General features: G+C 39.2%; 1 protein-coding gene across 2 annotated transcripts in view; it reads left to right on the top strand.

Annotated features, from left to right (window-relative positions):
* Positions 1-22497, top strand: part of LOC126334838 (Golgi-specific brefeldin A-resistance guanine nucleotide exchange factor 1) — a 290716-nt gene that overhangs the window by 123648 nt on the left and 144571 nt on the right. For both annotated transcript variants that reach the window (XM_049997502.1, XM_049997501.1), the window contains exons 18-21: positions 10307-10583; positions 10831-10948; positions 14779-14921; positions 15238-15353. In XM_049997502.1, the coding sequence (XP_049853459.1) occupies positions 10307-10583; positions 10831-10948; positions 14779-14921; positions 15238-15353 (654 nt within the window). The remainder of the gene's footprint in view (positions 1-10306; positions 10584-10830; positions 10949-14778; positions 14922-15237; positions 15354-22497) is intronic.

Raw genomic sequence — 22497 nt, 5'->3', positions numbered from 1 at the left:
GGTGTATAATCGGTCTTTTCTATATACATTCCATACCCTGCTGTGAATACTTTGAGGCTTTGTACTTTCGGTTTCAGCCAGCTCTTGGTTCCAAGAATAATTTAAGTGTAACAACTTTCCTGAAGGGCAGAAATTCAGGAATTTGGTTACAGATATTTTGACAATTTACTCTTAAAATTTTGACATTTGAAGTGTGTGTACTTTGGTTGTAATCTGATTTCTCTCTGTGGATCAACTGGTGACTGTTCATCAGATGCCCTCAAACTACTATCTAGACTGAAGGACAGCATGTGCACTCCACAACTACTCCCACATTGATTTTCTGCCTTGAGCGACGTAAATGCCATACAGCCCACAACTCGGCCTGCAGTGAGTGCAGATCCCACATGATGGGTACACTGCAAGATTCCTTTGTAGTAGAGCCTATGGGTGAAAAAAGTGATACCTGAGGTGATTTCTTAGGATGGATAGGATGTGTGACTACTGTGTACGGATGCAGGAGGAGCTGGCCACTGTTCGCGAACAGCTGAACGTGTTGATGGTCGTGGTCAGCCGTCTCCAGGTTGCTGCCTCGGAGTGTAGCGGCAGTGGGGAGTCTGGTGCGTTGCATGGTACACTCCAGGTGTTACATGCTTCACCAACTGTCCCTGCTGTCGAGACATCTTCGCAGGTGCCGGGCTCGGTTGGGCCACACTTTCCCCAAGGGGAGTGGCGGGTTCAGCGGCATTGGCGGCGCACGAGGTGGAGGGTCAATGTGGAGGCTGGCCGTGTGGCGTCGCCCGCTCTGCCTGTGAGTGGGGATGTGGCCGCTCCTTCAGCAAGGTCTGAGCAGGCACACGCGGGGAGGGGTTTATTAGTGATTGGGAGCTCCAATGTTAGGCAGGTGATGGAGCCCCTTAGGGAAATAGTGGAAAGGTCTGGGAAGAAGGCCAGTGTTCACTCTGTCTGCTTGCCGGGGGGTCTCGTCTGAGATGTGGAGGAGGCCATGCCGATGGCGATAGAGAGCACTGGGTGCACCCGACTACAAATTGTTGCTCATGTCGGCACCAATGACTCCTGCCGTCTGGGTTCAGAGGTTGTCCTCAGTTCATACAGGCCGTTGGCGGAGTTGGTGAAGGTGGAAAGCCTCACTCATGGGGTGGAATCTGAGCTAACTATTTGTAGTATCGTTCCCACAACCGATCGTGGTCCTCTGGTTTGGAGCAGAGTGGAAGGCTTAAACCAGAGGCTCAGACGATTCTGCGGAGATCTGGGGTGCAAATTTCTCGATCTCCGCTATCGGGTGGAGAAATGTAGGGTCCCCCTGAATAGGTCAGGCATGCACTACATGCAGGAAGCGGGTACAAGTGTAGCAGAGTACATGTGGAGTGCACATGTGAGATTTTTAGGTTAGAGAATTCCCTCCCTAGGCCCGACGAGACGCCTCCTGAGACGCGGCAAGGTAGGAGTGGGCGAAATGCTGCAACAGGGAATAACAATATTAATCTGCTAATAGTAAACTGCAAGAGTGTCTATAGAAAGGTCCCAGAACTGATCTCATTAATAAACGGTCACAATGCCCACATGGTATTAGGGACAGAAAGTTGGCTGAAACCAGATGTAAACAGTAATGAAATTCTGAACTCACATTAGAATGTATACCGCAGAGACAGGCTGGACAGTGAAGGGGGAGGCGTGTTTATAGCAATAAGAAGTGCAATAGTATCGAAGGAAATTGACGGAGATCCGAAATGTGAAATAATTTGAGTGAAGGTCACGGTTAAAGCAGGCTCAGACATGGTAATTGGATGTCTCTATAGGCCCCCTGGTTCAGCAGCTGTTGTGGCTGAGCACCTGAAGGATAATTTGGAAAATATTCCGAGTAGGTTTCCCCACCATGTTATAGTTCTGGGTGGAGATTGTAATTTGCCGGATATACACTGGGAAACTCAAACGTTCATTACGGGCGGCAGGGACAAAGAATCCAGTGAAATATTTTTAAGTGCTTTATCTGAAAACTACCATGAGCAGTTAAACAGAGAACTGACTTGTGGTGATAACATATTAGACCTTCTGGTGACAAACAGTCTCGAACTATTTGAAACAGTTAATGCAGAACAGGGAATCAGCGATCATAAAGCGGTTACTGCATCAATGATTTCAGCCGTAAATAGAAATATTAAAAAAGGTAGGAAGATTTTTCTGTTTAGCAAAAGTGACAAAAAGCAGATTTCAGAGTACTTGGTGGCTCAACACAAAGGTTTTGTCTCAAGTACAGATAGTGTTAAGGATCAGTGAACAAAGTTCAAAACTATCGTACAATATGTGTTAGATAAGTATGTGTCAAGCAACATCGTAAGAGATGGAAAAGAGCCACCGTGGTACAACAACAGAGTTAGAAAACTGCTGCAGAAGCAAAGGGAACTTCACAGCAAACATAAACATAGCCAAAGCTTTGCAGAAAAACAAAAATTATGCAAAGCAAAATGTAGTGTGAGGAGGGCTATGCAAGAGGTGTTCAATGAATTCGAAAGTAAAGTTCTATGTACTGGCTTGGCAGAAAATCCTAAGAAATTTTGGTCTTATGTCAAAGCAGTAGGTGGATCAAAACAAAATGTCCAGACACTGTGACCAAAATGGTACTGAAACAGAGGATGACAGACTAAAGGACGAAATACTAAATGTCTTCTTCCAAAGCTGTTTCACATGGGAAGACTGCACTGTTGTTCCTTCTCTAGATTGTCGCGCAGATGACAAAATGGTAGATATCGAAATGGACCACAGAGGGATAGAGAAACAATTAAAATTGCTCAAAAGAGGAAAGGCCGCTGGACCTGATGGGATACTAGTTCGATTTTAAACAGAGTACGGGAAGGAACTTGGCCCCCCCCCCCCCCCCCCCCCCCTTCTTGCAGCGGTGTACCGTAGGTCTCTAGAAGAGCGAAGCGTTCCAAAGGATTGGAAAAGGGCACAGGTCATCCCCGTTTTCAAGAAGGGACGTCGAACAGATGTGCAGAACTATAGACCTATATCTCTAATGTCAATCTGTTGTAGAATTTTGGAACACGTATTATGTTAGAGTATAATGACTTTTCTGGAGACTAGAAATCTACTCTGTAGAAATCAGCATGGGTTTTGAAAAAGACGATCGTGTGAAACCCAGCTCGTGCTGTTCGTCCACGAGACTCGGAGGGCCATAGACACGGGTTCCCAGGTAGATACCGTGTTTCTTGACATCTGCAAGGTGTTCGATACAGTTCCCTCCAATCATTTAATGAATAAAGTAAGAGCATATGGACTATCAGACCAATTGTGTGATTGGATTGAAGAGTTCCTACGTAACAGAGTGCAGCATGTCATTATTAATGGAGAGAAGTCTTCCGAAGTAAGAGTGATGTCAGGTGTGCCGCATGGGAGTGTCGTAGGACCGTTGCTATTCACAATATACATAAATGACCTTGTGGATGACATCGGAAGTTCACTGAGGCTTTTTGCAGATGATGCTGTGGTGTATCGAGAGATTGTAACAATGGAAAATTGTACTGAAATGCAGGAGGATCTGCAGCGAATTAACACATGGTGCAGGGAATGGCAATTAAATCTCAATGTAGACAAGTGAATACGTAGAAAGATAGATCCCTTATCATTTAGCTACAATATAGCAGGTCAGCAACTGGAAGCAGTTAATTCCATAAATTATCTGGGAGTACGCATTAGGAGTGATTTAAAATGGAATGATCATACAAAGTTGATCGTCGGTAAAGCAGATGCCAGACTGAGATTCATTGTAAGAATCCTAAGGAAATGCAATTTGAAAACAAAGGAAGTAGGTTACAGTACGCTTGTTCACCCAGTGCTTGATCTGTACCAGATAGGGTTGATAGAAGAGAGAGAGAAGATCCAACGGAGAGCAGTGCGCTTCGTTACAGCATCATTGAGTAATCGCGAAAGCGTTACGGAGATGACAGATAAACTCCGGTGGAAGACTTTGCAGGAGAGACACTCAGTAGTTCGTTACGGGATTTTGTTTCGAGAACATACCTTCTCTGAGGAGTCAAGCAGTATATTGCTCCCTCCTACGTATATCTCGCAAAACGACCATGAGGATTAAATCAGAGAGATTAGAGCCCACACAGAGGCATACCGACAATCCATCTTTCCACTAACAATACGAGACTGGAATAGAAGGGAAAACCGATAGAGGTAGTCAACGTACCCTCCGCCACACATTGTCAGGTGGCTTGCGGAGTATGGATGTAGATGTAGATGGAGATCTATGTGATGCACCAGAGGGTCCACCACTACTACACCCAGAGGCAGTGGCCTGCTGCTCACAAACTGTGGCATTCTCCTCCTGTGTCTGCACGCAGTATGAATGCACCCTATTGATCCTGCAAACGTAAGAATAAAACAAACAGAAAAAGCTAATTATATAACTTGATAGTCTCCTGGAGCTTCACCAGCGGATGCTAGCAGCTAATAGATATATGGTCAACGGTTACTGGCCATCTAATACAAACAAAAGAGTACTGAGCTACACAACGTGGCTGTACACATTACTGTTACTAAAACCTCTCAGATAAAAAAATACTCAGTGAGTTTATGAAATAACAATGTAGGAAAAGATAGTGATACTTACAGTAAAGAAGCCAAATGTAGCTTTTGGCCACAACCTTTGTCAGTAAATGCACACGCACACACCTCATGCATACACAACTGCCAACTCCAGCATCTCGGGCTGGAATGCCTGCGTCTCAGACAAAATAGATCTTGATTTTAGGAAATCATAGCCTTGTTGAAGTAGCTGATTAATATGTGCAAGACCAGGATAATACTGAGAAGCAAGTGGTGTGCTCCAAAATTGTTTCTTTGGAGGGATCAGCTTAACCAGGATCAGCTCGGGAAATCTGCTTTTGAACTAGGCTGGTGAAGGCTGAGTTGAGAATGGCAGTGTATTGTTGAAGAGAGTTTGCATCTGAACAAATATGTTTGCCTCGATTGCCAAGGTTGTATGGGAGGGAACGTTTGACATGGAAAGGATGCAACTGTCAAAACGTAAATATTGCTGTTCGTTAGTAGGTTTAATATGGACAGAGGTGTGTAGCTGTGCTTCAGTGAGGATGGGATCAGCATGAAGGAAAGTGACATGGTATTTGGAATAGGACCATGTGAAATTTAATTGGGAAAAGGTATTTAGAGATTCCAGAAATTTTAATGGGTCAGCCTCTCTGCAAGTCCATATGGCAAAGACGACATCAATGTATCTAAACCAAACCAGGGGCTGAAGGCTTATGGTTTCCAGGATAGCCCCCTTGAAGTGGCCCACGAAAAGATTGGCACGGATGTCGTCTCGCTCTGTACCTACATCGCCCATGTACATGGTTTGTCTGCTGCTGAAAATATCTTCAGTCATTGCCCTCCTGATTCCAAACCTATGACATCCTTCTTGCTCACTTTAAATAACTTATACTTACCAATACTACAAACCCCAGACAAGGAGGCGAAGTCTACATGAAAATTTTGTCTGCAGTAAGTTTGTATATGTACATGGAATACAAGAGGCTAAAATAGTTCCCAATATATCTGCTTGTTTTAGATCCATGTGTTCCAACAGTGGAATGGATATACATTCCATGGTTGTTAGAAATTCATCTCTTTACTCGCTTTTTAATACCCAGCCTTATAATATCCAAAATAGACTTTTACACCTAGTGCCACGTGTAATGATGTATTCTTTGTAAAAGTAGTAGTCAGACATCAGTCCTCTACTTCTAGCACTCTTACTTTTTGACCCCACTGGTTTTTGTTAATTTTTTTGTGTGCTTTCTAACAAATGCTGCCTAATAGAAATGAATCATTAGTTCATATATGGATAGGTAACTAGAAACTGGAAAGACAAACATTTTGTCGTAACTCTGTTAATGATTGATAATCATGTACTATAAATTATTGTTTGCTTTAATTTCATGTGGATTGATCAAATTGTTTGCAGTGTTTAAAAACAGTCTGTGTCTGAATGTGTGATTCCTAGGAATGTTAGGTAGGCAGAGACCTTAGCCCCTTCAAAGAGTTTAAAAAGCTGTTAAATTTGTCCTAAATCAGCTTAAGATTTGTCTGCTTAGCTATGATATCTACATATCATTGTCAAAATACTGTTTCAAAATAACCCACGTGTCATTGGGATCCACAGCTCTCTGCTTCTTGCTGACTACTCCTTTTCAGCAACAAAGCAAAGATCTTCTCTTCTTGTTGATATTGAAATACAGTCAAACCTCGATATAACAAATTTCAGGGGACCATGAAAATTAAATAGTTTTACCAGTGTTATTGTTGTTATGAGTTTTTTATTGTTATTCTGACCAGGGAGCCATGTTTTCATGGTTGAGAAGTACATTACGATTAGATTAGATTAGATTAGATTATATTAGATTAGATTCAGTTATCGTTCCATAGACACAAAAAAAGAGAGGAATCTCGTGGTGTGGAACATGTGAGAAAGTATAACGTAAGAACATAAAGCATTTGAATATAGTACTTACTACCGAATTAACTCGCTGTCAAAATGAAACATTATTATGCACTATTAATAAATTTATCACACACAAATTACCTAAGACTGACTGTTGCGACCAAGTTCTGTAAAAACTGAAATCTAACAGACATTTTTACTTAAGCTGGCTGAAGTCTCTGTTAAGATCTTCATTTATAGAGTAGAAGGAGTTGCGTATCAAAAACTCTTTCAAACTCTGTTTAAGCCGTGCTTTATCTTAAACCAAGTTTTTGATGATTGCTGGCAGTTTATTGAAAATGTGTATTCCTGTATATTGAGCCCCTTTTTGGACCAAGGTAAGGTCTTTATGTAGATTGTTCGTATTCCTAGTAATGATACTGTGTACTGAGCTATTGGTTGGAAATAGAGATATATTTCTTACAACAAATTTCATTCACCATGTGGGATAGCCAAGCAGTCTGCGCAACCCCCCCACCCTCCCATTGGAGGTTTGAGTTCTCCCTCGGGCATGGGTGTAAGAGTTGTCATTAGCGTATGTTAGCTGAAGTTAGATTAAGTAGCATGTAAGCTTAGGGACTGATGACCTCAGCAGCTTGGTCCCGTAAGACCTTACCACAAATTTCCCATACCAAATTTCATTCAGAAATAAATATACTGAGAAGCAGTGGTTAAAATAAAAATGTTCATTGAACAGGTTTCTACATAATCATCTTGAATTTATACCACAAATGATTCTTATCACACACTTGTGACCCCTAAAAACTTTTGATCAGTTTGATGAGTTACGCCGGAATATGATCCCGTATGATGTAATAGAATGAAAGCGAGTGGAGTATGCAAGTCTCTTTTTGTATTTATATCTGTAGTACTTTTACAATTAAAAATAACATTAAAAGACAAATAATGAAACTCATTTTGTTCACTTCATTTACTAATACTGTACCTGTAGAATATCTTACTTTTGTGTACAGAAAAATTCACTTACTTTCCTTTGTTTCTTTTTTCTTAAATATTCTCTTGTGAATATTGTCTTTATCTCCTCTAATGCTATCAACTGCTAAGCTCAAAACACTGGGAATTGCAGATGCTACTTCCGGAATGGTTACCAACTGACCTATTAGCTCCTTCAGAGGAAGGGGATTTGCACTTATCACATCACTGTCATCATCAGAATCTTCAACAAGTGAATTACCCTTTCGTCCTCAATTATAAATTCATCTGTTTATGCTTCAAATACCAACACCTTATCATCCACTGACAGGTATTCATTCAACTACTGAAGCATCTATGGCTTTACCAGTAGCTGCTGAATAAATCTCCAGATCACTTTGAATATCATCCTGTTATTTCATCCGCCACAAAATTCTCACCAAAATCTTCACTTGCAGAAATTCTTGCATTTTTTTCAGCAGTTGACAATTGCATTTGGCTGTACACTGTTCCAGGAACAAGCAATCATGTCACAAGCCTGCTTCACATTGAAATTGTAGGGATTGCTCACCTTTCTTTCAGTGTTTGCGATCATGTGTTGAACTAAACGTGAGTGGTGTTTTGTCTTAAAGTTTTTAATTACCCCCATATCTTGTGGCTGAAGAATTGAAGTACAATTCAGGGGGAAGTAGCATAGTTCAATGTTCTTGAATGCTGGAAAGTAGTTATGCGCACTACAATTATCCACCAGCAATGTAATTTTCTTATTCTTCATTAACATTTCTTTATCAAGTGAAAGCAGCCACTCACTAAAAGGAGTAGACATCATCCATGCTTTTTGTTTGCCTTGTAATTGACTGCAATAAAAGAAATCACATTTACAATGTGACTGTAGCAAAACATTACAGCTGAAGCTATACTGCACTTAATTAATTTATAAATTAAAGGAATGTAAAATAAGATGCATTTACCTTCCTACCAAGTAAGCTGCTTACATTTTTGAAGCACCATGGGTTTACGGATCGTCCAATCACCAGTGGTGTCGATTTGTGTGTCCCTGACATGTTGCTACAGAGAAAAACAGTTAGGTGTACTTTAGACTGTCTCTCTCCTTTGCTCTTTTCTCATATAAAGGCCATCATCTTCTCTGGCTTCAGTTGATAAAACAATTCTGTCTCATCTGTTTTGTACAGGTTTTCAGGACTGTGTTTTTCTGACCGTTTACACATAGTGTTTTTCCTTAAAGATTCTGCATGACCTAAAGGTGCTGATTGTTCTTCTCCTGAAATCATTTAAAAAATGATCCCATGCCTGTCCTTAAATTTTTGCAACCATCTGTTACTTGACTTAAAATTGGATTTCCCAAGCAACTTGGGAAATCTAAGGCTTTTTGACCTATCAACGGACCATTAATTGGTACATTCTGCACACGCATCTCATTAAACTACCACAGTGTAGGACTCTCCACATCATCAGTAGCAGCCGTCTTCATTCTTTTTCTTGAAGTATTAAATTTGGCACCTACAAAACTTTCTTCAATTTCTTTTCACTTTTTAAGGAATGTAGCCAACGTTGATTGTCCAAGAACGTACTTCCTTGACACATCTGCTTGTTTCATTCTGTTATCAATGTCTTTGAAAACTTCCATTTTTGTGTCCACCCTTATTTGTTTCTGAGTTGCAGCCATTGTCCAAATCTTAGCGAAATCCAAAGCATTTACATCAACTAAAAACATTCACAAATCGCAAAAATCACGGTGGTATGTTGCGCGTGAGCCCAACAAAACACTTCTGTTTGCTAGTGAAGCTCAACAATGGACCAACTAAACACTCATTCAAACAAAGGAGCTCTTTGACGTTTGCCGCTCAGCACAGCTCGCCTGCGGTTGTTCGCTATTCTCTTTACTGCTAGAATAAATACAGTACTGTAGTACGTAGCGAAGATTCTGGAAAAAAAGTGCCATAAGTCTTGTAGCTAAATAAGCAATACATACTGCTATAGTGAGCTGCTTAGAAGTAGGAAATAGTCAATTCCTCAATATTTTGTCTTTATAATAACAGGATGTTGCTAAATTTATTTCAGTGTTTTAATGGGGATAATTAACATAATGCATATAGGTAATCAACTGGGCCATATAAAATTATCACTGTACCTGTGTTTATCGTTGGATTGGTAATCGTTATATGAAGGTTTGACTGTAGTTGGATAATATTTATTTCTGCTTTGAAAGGAAAAAAGTAATCTTGTCCTGTGGCTCTGTGAAGAATGTTATAAATTTTACATAATTGTAGGATTAGATCAAACATTTTCGAAATTGCTTACTCAAGCCTGCTTAACTCAAATAATTAATAAACATAGTGCTTGTGTTTGCGAAGAAAGAACACTATTTAGTAAAGCAATGCTGTTTTTGTACTGGCAAACTAATGAGATACATAGGTAGATATGGAATTGGCACTGGAGCAAAATACTCGGTGAACACTGGAGATTTATGTTCAGTTGGCTGCGCTGCTGTTTCATATTAGAAATAAGCAAGAAGCAACTGTGTCACATGATTTTAAGAGTTGTTTCTCATTATGTTTATATTGCTTTAGGTACACCATAACTTCTGTATGACATTTGATATTATATCCACATTTCATTTATCATGTTAATACTTGCAGACACACATTCAGAAGATGAAGATTCACAATATACCTTGTCTTGTTTCTGTTGTTTTGATTCTTACTTCACCGTTGGGCTGCACAGTCAATTTTCATCATGTTTTAATAGTACAAACAGGTCTTCTTTTTCCTTGCAGGATGTGGAATGCATGTTTCATATAACTAGCAAGCTAACAAACACAGTGTAATAAATCACCTTATTTTACCAATACTCTCTCTTTTTCAGGAAGTGTGCAATGATTTCTGCACATTACGGGATGAGTAATGACTTTGATAGCTTGATAATTTCATTATGCAAGTTCACAATGTTATTAAACAATGCAGAAACACCAGATAACCTGACAGTTTCATTTGGAGCAAATCCAAAAGCTCAATTGGCAGCAAAAACAGTCTTTAACTTAGCACACAGACATGGTGATATACTTCGCGAAGGTTGGAAAAATGTCCTTGATTGTATTCTGCAGTTGTACAGATGCAAGCTTTTGCCTAAAGCTCTTGTGGAGGTGAGCAGTCCCAAAACATTTTTCCCTTGTTCTACTTCATTTCATTTTTTCACGGTTTCATAGAAAATTTCTAATGACATTGATGCTTATCTCTTATTCTTATTTAGAGGTCCTGTCACACATATAAGGAATTATTTATAATTATGTCAAATGAACAGATAAAACCCAAAAATTCGTATAGAAATAAATGCACTCCATGTCAGGTGTTCGATAAAACTCATGATGATGATTAATATTTTTCATTTAGGCAGAAGACTTTATTGATCCAAGTGGGAAGATTTCCCTGATGAGAGAGGAGACCCCATCTCAGAAGACAGAAACAGGACTCCTGAGCTCGCTCTATTTGTATATTGCTCTTGGAACAGGTATTTATTTTTGGGCTTATGATACTTCTGATTCTACAGAACAGCTTATCTTTATTCTTCCTTCATTTTTTTTTTACCTCTTAGTAGCAGGTATAGATTGGAAGAAGAAATTCCTTTCTTCCAGTGTTGTGTTCTAAAAATTATTACTTTTATCTTGTTGTTAATGAAGTTGCAAACAAAGTACAACTATTGCCCTGCTGCTAGCACAGTGACGGGTACAGTCTCTCAAATTTTTGTATGTCCATTCTTGGGATTGGAGGTCTGAGGGACTTCGACCGTTCACTTACATAGTGAAATAGGACACCTACAGCAATCCTTAAGATGTCATTATATGGCTACCAGTTTTCGTGCTTCAGTGCACCATCTTCAGGCATCAGCTGTTGCTGAGGGGTTTACATCATCTGTACACACGATTCATCAGTGGGCAACATCTATAACAGGTTTTTGCAGACTACCTGTAACAGTGATATTCTCTCTCCAACCATCAGCTAATGCCACCAATGTGCAGCAACTGCTTAGAAAAGGAATGTAAGTCCACAACTTTCCATTGTCTTCACAGTTTTCTATTAAACATCTTATTACACTAATTTACTGCGGCCTTAAACAAATGTTAAATACATAAAAGTCTACAAACAATAATGTAGATATCTTCAAGAATGAAAACCAAACTTTTCCATCAGAAATTATAGTTAGGCATGCCTTTGGTTGTCAGGTACTTTGTGGCTGTGATGACTTGTTTTTGAAAGGACTTGTGAATTAATAAATCTAGAGATACAGTTAGCTTTGTTTATTTAAATGCTTGAAACTCCAAGGTATATTAGGCTTTGTGAAGACACTCCTTCCATTACTTCTCCCACAATCTGTCAAATATCGCAAAAATGCACGCTCTTGGGTGTCAGTCTGTGGTTGCTATTATGTCTTAGAGTATATTAGTAAAAAAGATAGTGTACAAAATTCTTTTGCCAATGCTACGTGCTCTCTTCTCAATTGTTGTATTAGCATCGTCATCATAAAAGATACCAAAGCATGCCTGTGGATTAGTCTTGAAATTAATCAGGAAATATCTGAAGCCAGGAAAATTTAGAGCACTGCATTCCACAGCCAGGAAGACATTTGGGAATTGATGAAAATTGTTCAGACAGGCTAATACACAGTGATTCATGTCATTGTACTCGAAAACTGGCAGATGTGATGAACTGTGATCATTCCACCATTGTGCAACATTTGCATGCAGTGAGGAAGGTTAAAAAAATTGGGTAGTATTTGGTATCACATGCTCAAAAAAAATCACAAAAATCAGCAGTTGCCATATGTGCATATCTGCTCGCTCATCATCAGTTAGCTCATGAACAATGACCGTTCCTGTCCTGTATCATTAATGGTGGCAAGAAATGGATCTTAATGGTAGCACAAGGAAAAGAAAGGAATTGCTGAGCCCAAACAAAGAAGCAACTCCCTTTTCAAAGACGGAGGCATATCAACAAAAGATAATGTTACGCATCTGGCGGAAGAACGTTAGTGTGGTATACTACGAAATGCTTTCCTGAGATGTAACCATCACTGCTGACCTTTACATTTTATGTATACATTGTCCTTTGTTATTTGTAGTTCACTGTTGTCATTTGAGTTTATAAACTGTCATTTTGTCAATTATGGGTTATTCTAACTATCCAGTTAGCACTCAAAACAACAGATGAGACATCTTGCAGATGCAGTCGAAGAACGATGATAAGGAAGACTGTGTGAAGTGATGCTACTCCACCATAATGCCCACCTGAATTCTGTTAGACTGACAAAAATATTATCCAGGAATTGAGTTGGGAAGTCATTCTGCACGCACTGTGTTCACCACATGTTGCACCCCAGATTTTCAGTTATTTCTGTTGTCTGTTAAACAATCTACAAAGAACTTCCTTTCTGGATGAAAGTGCGTTCCAAATATGGATCAACAAGTTCTTTGCCTCAAATCCACATGATTTCTACAGTCATGGAATCAAAAAGTTACCCCAGCATTGGCAGAGTGTTGTAGATAGTAAATGATAACATGTTATTGATGACCAATGTCTCTGTTATGTGTATCTGTTGGGTTTATTAAAGTTATGGAAAGATGCTATGAACTTGTGTACCAATCTAATATGTTCTATGAAGATTCTTCCTTGAGCTAACATAATTTTTTTTCCTACCCTTACACATTTTTGTGATGTCATCATCAACAGTGAGTTCTTTTTTCTCTGTCAGATAAATGGGTGAAATATTACTTGAGAAAAGTTTAGATTTTGAATAGGAGTAACTGTATTTAAAAAGTTTCAGGAAATATACACACACCAAAAACAGTTTTGCATCACCTCGGTTGTGAGAGTCCCAGAAGCTTTACAGAAAATTGGAATAGAGATCAACTTAAACATCATCTCCATCCATTTTATTGCTCATAAAAACCACACATTGCATGTTGTGCCACCATACAGCAAGACCTTTAGAAGTAGTGGTCCAGATTGCTGTACACACTGGTACCTCTAATATCCAGCAGCACACCCTGTTGCATTGATGCATGCCTGTATTCGTCGTGGCATACTATCCACAAGTTCATCAAGGTACTGTTGGTCCAGATTGACCCACTTCTCAACGGTGATTGGTGTAGATTCCTCAGAGTGTTTGGTGGATTACGTCGTTCATAAACAGTCCTTCTCAATCCATCCCAGAATGTTTGATAGGGTTTATGTCTGGAAAACATGCTGGCCACTTTGGTCGGGTGATGTAGTTACCTTGAAGAAAGTCATTTATAAGACATGCATGATGGTGGCACGAATTGTCATCCATGAAGACAAATGCCTCACCAATATGCTGTCAATATGGTTGCACTATCGGTCGGAGGATGGTATTCACGTATTGTACAGCCATTATGGTGCCTTCCATGACCACCACCGGCGTAGCAGGGAACGTCCACCTTGCTGCACTCACTGGACAGTGTGTATGATGTTTAGCCTGACCAGGTTGCCTCCAAATACATCTTCAGTGATTGTCTGGTTGAAGACATATGTGACACTTATCGGTGAAGAGAATGTGATGCCAGTCCTGAGCAGTCCATTCGGCATGTTGTTGGGCCCATCTGTACTGCGCTGCATGGTGTCATGGTTGTGAAGTTGGACCTCACTGTGGATATCGGGAGTGACGTTATGCATCATGCAGCCTATTGTGCACGTTCTGAGTCATAGCAAGACATCCTGTGGCTGCACGAAAAGCATTATTAAACATGGTGGCATTGCTGTCTGGGTTCCTCAGAGCCATAATCCATAGGTAGCGGTCATCCCCTGCAGTAGTAGCCCGTGGGCTGCCTGAGCGAGGCATGTCATCGACAGTTGTTGCCTCTCCGTATCTCCTCCATGTGTGAACATCACCACTTTGGTTCACTCCGAGATGCCAGGACACTTCCCTTGTTGAGAGCCCTCCCTGGCAATAAGTAATAATGTGGACGTGATCGAACCACGGTATTGACAGTGTAGGCATCGTTGATCTTCAGACAACACGAGCCATGTACCTCCTGCCTGGTGGAATGACTGGAAATGATCGGCTATTGGATCCCCTCTGTCTAATAGGCGCTGCTCATGCATGGTTGTTTACATCATTTTTGTACTGATTACTCTGAATTATATGGTATTGCCATTCTAATTTGGGCTTCCTGTATGAATTCCAGTTGAATGCTGGAATGATCCCAAACGGTTGACCATGGCTGTCACCTTCCTTGTTTCCAGCTCATCATCAGTAATTTAAAATTAACATTTTGTACTGTGATGTCAGTATTATGATCTTAATGTATAATTTGTTTTTTGAAGAACCATCAAACCAAAAATCACCATCTCCTGAAGACCAAGAACACATTCGCTCGGCACGTGCATGCGTAAGAGAGTGTCATGTAGAGCAGCTAATAACTGAATCAAAGTTCCTTCGTATAGACTCTCTGCAGGAACTAGTGAAGGTGAGTACCTATGATTATTCAGTGATGCAGAATACACAGTCCTTCCACACTGCCACATGACCAGAATTTGTTTTGTCTCATGATGTTTATTATAACTTCTACAAACAAATTATCCTTTGTAACATGTATACGTTTGAAGATATCCTTACACATTTCTGATCTTTTTTAGAAAACATAGATAATTATTGTTGAAAGTAATTAATTAAGAGCAATCTAGGCAATATTATTTTGGAAGAAATTTAAAGTTTTATTAGAATTAAAAAAAGCATTATATGTATTTTTAATGCAAAAATTAAATATTTTATTTCCTTCCTAGGCTTTGATATATGCCTCCCATGGCCCAGATGGTCATGTTTCCTTGGGCCTTTCTTTTGAAGAAGATGTTTCTGTATTTTTCTTGGAACTTTTACTGAAGATTGTAATACAGAACAGGTGAGAACTGAAAAGTGTGCAATGTTTTAACATTAATATTTTTGTAATATAGGTTAGCATAATGGAAAATAGCTAAACACTTGCTGCTTGATAAGTCAACTTGAATTTTTAAGGTCTAGGTTTCTACATAAATTTTAAACTATTCATTAGTAAACTGCCAGGCAGATAGGTTATTTATTTTTTAGTTACTGGTTACTACAATTTGTTAGCAATTTTTTTTAATTAAATGGAAGTGTCCCTTGAATGGTGCTTAGCTGATGGATTTTTGCAAAAGCTCTTCAGATTTTGGAATATTATGATACTGAATTAAAGTTTGTATTTCATTGAAAATAATCCAATTTTGAATGTATAATGTAATTGGCTAGATAAAAAATATACTCACAAAGTGGCAGTAGGAGATCACACACTTAAAGATATTTACATTTGCAAGATTCTGGAGCCAATGGTTCCTTCCGGCAGAAGGGTTGGAGTGGGAGGAAGAGGGGTGAAGGAAAAGGACTGGTGAGGTTTAGAAAATGTTGAGGGTTTGGAAAAGTTGCCCAGAATCCTTGTCAGAGAGACTTTCTGGATGGGATAAGAAGAAAAGACTGATTGTTGGGGATTGCATGAGACGAGATTTGAAAATCTGAGAGCTTAAAGGTGGAAGATATTGTAAAATGCAAGATAGAAGTTACTGCCAAAACATTGTGCATTAGTTCATAAGAGCAGGAAGCTAAGTATGTACTATGTGATGGACGTAGGCATTGACATTTCAGAAACTGAAAAATATAGAAAACTAGAAGAGAGTGAAAAAGGAATAGTTACTGTGAAGAAATGCTGAGATGAAGAATTTAATGTAATTTTAATGCCAGGTGTGTGTCGAGAACCAAGGACATGTTGTAATGCCAGTTCCCACCTGCTGAGTTCTGAGAATCTGGTATCTGGAGGAAGAATCCGGATGGCACGTGTGGTGAAACAGGTGCTGTGGTCACAACTGTCGTGTTGCAGATCATGCTTGCAATAGGATATTCTGTGCTGCTGGTATACATTGTCTGCTTACACCCATTCCTGCTAACTGATAATTTGGTGGAAATCGTGTCAATGTAAGAGACCGAAGAGAGTTTTAACAGCTGATATGACATTTTTCATTTCACTGGTGTTTCTCCCTGTAATAAGGTATGTTTTATTGGATATAGGGCACCACCTATATCAGTCCTATAACTGACAAACTATATGAGGTGCATGGTTCCAAAATTCGTCTTATCCATTTTTTATGAAAGCTGAGTTATTGCCTTATCTCTATAGCTCATGTTGTTTGGCATCTCTTCCAATAAGAAAACTGTTCCTAAAGCTGCTTTTTCCCCTTGTAAATATATCACAAAATTAAGCTGACATTTCCAAAACATACCTTATCCTAAGATGTTGTTTCCGAAATCCACCTTATCCAAATATCTGGTACAGCAACTGGAATGTATCTCAAATAATAATGTATGACGTAAATGTTAGTACATTGTTTTTGAAGGGCTGAGTTCACTGTGTAGTCTTTGAAACAGTTGGAAATACTGTTCACCCCAGTTTCTCACACACACGTGTTTGAAAGACATGCCAGTGGTGTTTAAAGTTTCAGTAAAACAGTGTACATTAATGAAAAATGGGAGTCCGTTGGAGATCAGCCATATGCATATCAGGAAGAAGACAAGAGATCCTTAAAGATGGAAAAAGAATACAGCTAAATGGAATAGGTAAACATGCTTACCTATATGTTGCTGTAACATAACCTTTTGTCTGTCTCAGTCTTCCGTTTAAAAACTATTGAAGTTTGTTAGATTTACTTTGTAAACCATAGAACCATCTTACTCGTAATCCTTTATTCAGGTATGTTTTAAAACGCCTGCCGACAATTCCTACTTGCAAACATGCGAAAACCGTCTTCCAGTGCAATGAACTTTGCAAGATGTAAGGTGATTTCATCAGGTGTATTATAAGCTCAGTGTCCAGGTGAGACAAGATGAATTTATTCTGAGATACACAACTCAAGAAGCACCTAAAACAGAGAGCTGTCAAGCAAAACAGTTCCAGGAAATGCCTGTCTGTGAAGTATTTCATCAGAGTCAAGGCAAGCAGTGGACCCACATTAGTGCAGATTTGTCAGAAGACCTTCTTATCAATACTGGGCATAGACAGAGTGAAAAGAGTGTAAAAAATCATTCACCACAGGTCTGTCACCAAAGGAGATTGGAGGAGGTGATGCAAGATCTTCCAAGTATCTCAAAATACAAGAAGAGGTTAAAGTCTTCATTGAAAAACTACAGCCCGTCGAATGTCACTACTGTAGACGCAAATCTATGAGATTGTACTTGCCTATGGAACTGAGTGTTCACAAATTATGGCGATGTTATAGTTGAGGAGCCTTCCCTGAATGAAGGTGACGTAAGATTATTTCTGAACAATTTTTTTTTTGACTGATTATAATATTAGTTTCAAGGCACCAGCTATTTGTTGTATGTTCTGAATGTCAGTTCCTTACCCTGAAAATGAAGTCAGCTTGTCTGTCGCTGAAAGAAAAGTTATCTGCAATGACAAAATTTTGTGTGCATAAGGTCAAAGTGGCTGCTTTTAAAGCCCTGTTACAGAAAGAAGTCAGCGGTGATCAAAATTTCATTTGACTGTCAGAAGAATATGGCCTTGCCCTAGCTATCAGATCTTATTACTCCAGGCAGTTACATGAATATAACCTTACAATCTGCAGAGGTGGGTCAAAATCTCCTCAGAACAAAGAAACGAATATGATCTACAACTGGATCGAATGCCCAAAAGGGTGCAATGAAATTGTTTCCACTTTACACTACCTGAACCGTTCTGATCTGCAGAAGGTTAAAACTGTTGAACTGTATGCAGATAGATGCCCTGGCCAAAATAAGAATTCTGAAATGGTTGGAATGCTGTGTTGTTGGTTACAGCTTGAGTCTCCCATTAACATTCAAGTAATACATCTAATGTTTCCTATTGTTGATCATTCTTTCCTGCTCCAGACTGTATTTGGAAGAATAAAATGATGTGGAGAAGAAATGTCACAGTGGATCCTGCAGGATATATTGAACTGTTTGAGGAAGAAGGTACTGTTCTAAGACTCGGAAGTAATTTCCCCGTACAAAACTGCAAACATGATGTATCTTAAATAAATAAACCTCCAAGTGGATGGCATTTCCGACTTCACCAGTGTAAAAGAATTATCTAAGTAAGGCAAGTCTGGTGTTTTCTGTTTTCTCTTGAGGAAGCATTAGAAAATTGACAATATTACCTTAAGTACTCTACCGAAAGGTGTGCCCCAAACCTGGAAAAATTAAAGGATATCAATAAACTGCTCTTGAAATGGTTTGGCGAAGTGTGGCAAAGGAATGAGGACTTTATCTTGTATTCCAGCCTAATGAAAAAGGGACATGCAGGGAATGAAAATTTCACTGAACAGCTAGACGTAGGTGAAGATGAATATGAATGTGGTGATGGAGGAGACACTGACTTCAGAATATGAATGATTTGCTGTTAAATCAGCACTCAGATAATTTTCTGTATACACATTATTACAGTTTTAAAAATGTGTAGGAAAATAATGTGTATCGTGCAACAGTTTCTTGATATTTTTGGAAAATTTTGTTACACTATGATCGATATTGAGTTTATTTATTGGCATTTAATGTTCTTATCTACTATGACTGAAATATTTTGTGATTTCAAATAACATAAAAGAACGTCAATAATAATTCCAATTAATGATGAAAATGATAATAATTATGTTTTAGCTACATTGCAAAACCCTCCCTTATCCATGATGACAGCTCCAAAACCCTACTTATCCAATGTTGAGTTCCAAAACATGCCTTATCCAATCTTATTTGTAAATATCTTCGTTACATGTCACAAATTATATGCATCTCTCAGATATATCAATATATATAAGTACCTTTCTATAATAAGCATCAGCAGATACATTTATTTTACTAAAGGTGAGCAAGAAATGTTTTTTTCGGTTTCCTGAAAGACTTACAAAATAGATAAGATAGATTCTGGAACCATGCACCTCATACGAGGGGCATTTAAAAAGTCCGTGCAAAGTCAGAGAGATGGCGCCACCGGCGTGTATCGAGGTCATGTTTAGTTAGTAGCATCTTTGTAAAGAACACACACCAAGTTTCGGCCATATTGGTCTATGTCTTTGTGTTTGGCATTCGTGTGAATCAAGGAAGTAGAGTGATCGTCAAAAAATGCATGAAAAAGAAGTTCGTGTGGTGATTAAACATTACTTTATGAAAGGCAAAACGCCTCAGGAGACTAAAGAGAAGCTGGATAAAAATTACAGTGACTCTGCACCTTTGATTAGAACAGTTTATAAGTAGTTTCAAAATTTTCAGAGTGGTCATATGGACATAAGTGATGCTGAACCTTTTGGATGCCCTGCGGAGGTTACTACTCCAGATGGATGACAGAAGAGTTGAGGTGCGTGAGATTGCTAGTGCTGTGGGCATCTCAAATGAATGGGTAAATAATATTTGTATAAACATTTGGACATGTAAAAGCTATCCGCAAGATGGGTTCCACGATTGCTCTTGCTTGACCAAAAACGGAATTGTGTAAAGTGTTGCAAGGATGGTTGGCAGCTGTTCAGGAAGAATCCACAGGACTTTGTGTTGTTTCGTCACTGTGGATGAAACTTGGATACATTACTATACTCCTGAGACCAAACAACAGTCTAAACAATGGGGTACAAAGAGAGAATCTGCACCAAAAAAGGTGAAGACCATTCCTTCTGCTGGGAAGGTTATGGCGACTGTCTTTTGGTATTTGCAGGGGATAATCCTCATTGACTATCTGGAAAAGGGTAAAACTGTTACAGGTGCATAGTATTCATCATTAGTGGACCGTTTGAAAACCGAGCTGCAAGAATAACGCCGGTGATTGGACCGCAAAAAAGTCTTGTCCATCATGACGATTCACCAGCACACACCTCAGCAGTCATGGAAGCACAATTAATGGAAATAGGATTCCAACTCGTTTCATATCCCTCCTATTCTCCAGTCTTGGCTCCCTCAGACTACTATTTGTTCCCCAGTTTGAAGAAATGGCTGGCGGGACAACTAATAGCTATTTTGCAGACTTGGACAATTTCTGTTACTCAGAAGGGATCAACAAATTAGAACAGAATTGGACGAAGTGTGTAAGTCCAAAAGGAGACTATGTTGAAAAAATAAAAAAAAGGTTTACCCCAAACATACAAGAAGGCCCAGGAAATCTGTCTACAGAGTTCGTTTGTGAGATAGTGCCTGTCCATGAAGACCATAGTAAAATCCTCAGCTTAACAGGCAGGAGACTTCTCATCACTGCAGATGTGCTACCCATGGGTAGTCAGACTATAGGGGAGTTTTTTTTTTGAAAGGGTGGAAACTATCGAAATGCAGGTACTATTAGTGGTCAATTTTGCAGTGGTTGCACTCTAAAGAGAAACAAAAGTGGTAACATGGATTACATATGTATGCAGTTTTCTCAACTAAAAAAGAGGCCATTGAATAATTCAGACCACAACCTAGCAATGGGAGAAATAAAAGTGAAGTTGGAAAAAGTCTGGAGAGATAAAGCAAAGGAAAGGCTAAACATAGAAAGACTCAGAGGTAGGAAAGGCATCAGATTTGGAGAACAGATTTATGGAAAAATGGCATAGAGGTAGTGTTGATGAAAGTGTTAATGACAGATGGATAAAAATGGGGAAAGACTCGTGGATCTGCCAAAGAAGTACTAGGAATTAGAGTATCCCACCGCACCAGGAAAGAGTGGTTAACAGAAAACATGATGAAAAAGATGGAAGAGCGGAGAAAGTGGAAAATTGTAGAAACTGAAGAAGGCAAAAAGCGGCACAGGAAACTGAATAGTGAATTAAGAAGAAAAACTGAAGAAGCAAGGGAAAAATTGATGAAACAGAAAATGGAGATAGGGGGAAAGTATGAAATGATGTATTGATTAGCTAGTGAGGTAGTTTTTGAATGTAAAAGAAAGAGGAATAACTTGGAGATAGAAAGAGCAGATAGTACTCTAGCAGAAGAACCACAGGAGGTTTTGAACAGATGGCAAGAATATATTGGATGTCTGTATAAGGAGGGTGGAATGCAAAGCGAAATTAAGGTTGAAGAGGAGCAATATGTGCCAGAAGATGGAAAGGGATTCACCATCTTGGAAGCAGAAATAGAAAAGGTGCTGAAGAAGATGAAGAATAGGAAGCCATGTGGAATTGATGATTTGCCAACAGAACTGTTGAAGAGTCTGGGAAACAAGGCAAGAAAAGAAATAGTCTACCTCTGTAACAAGATATATGACAATGTGGAAAGGCCTGAGGATTTCCTTGCAACAGTAAGGATATCAATAGAGAAAAAGAGAAACACTAAAAAATGTGAAGAGCATCGGACCATCAGTCTAATTTCTCATGCAGCTGAGAGCGTCGAATAGAAGGCTATATGGCAAGCATGATAGAGGGTTTCCAGAGATCAGTTCGGATTTAGAAGAGGAAAAGGAACAAGAGATGATATTGGCCTGTTAAGAACTATAGGGAAAAAATATATGGAAAAAGGTAGAGAAATCTATGCTGTTCTTACAGATTTAGAGAAGGCTTTTGACAGAGTTCAGTGGAACAAGCTGATCGATATTTTGAAGAGGAAAGGGGTAGATTGGAAGAGAGATGACTGATACAGAATCTATATTTACAACAGAAAGTAACGATAAGGATTGGAAATGAAATGTCAGAAGGAAGCAGCATTGAATGAGGTGTTAGACAAGGTTGTAGTTTTTCCCCACTGTTATTTAACGCAAACTTTGAAGAGATTATTTCGAAAGCCTTAGATGGGAAAAGAGGAATATGTATTGGTGGGAAGAGAATAGAATGTATAAGATTTGCTGATGATGTGGTATTATGGCAGAAAGTGAGCGGACAGTGAATAACATACTGAAAGATCTGAATGAAGCTTGTGCGGAATATGGGATGCAAATAAACACAGCAAAAACTAACAGTATTGTCATCATTACAAGACGCAGGCTGTTCAATATTAAAATAGGACAATCTACCATTAGCCAAGTAAGCACATTTAAATATCTTGGAAGCACAATAACCGAAGACTTGAGATGT

This window comes from Schistocerca gregaria, chromosome 2 (assembly GCF_023897955.1).
Source record: "Schistocerca gregaria isolate iqSchGreg1 chromosome 2, iqSchGreg1.2, whole genome shotgun sequence".
Classification (NCBI taxonomy): domain Eukaryota; kingdom Metazoa; phylum Arthropoda; class Insecta; order Orthoptera; family Acrididae; genus Schistocerca; species Schistocerca gregaria.
This window is presented reverse-complemented; position numbering and strand designations above follow the sequence as displayed.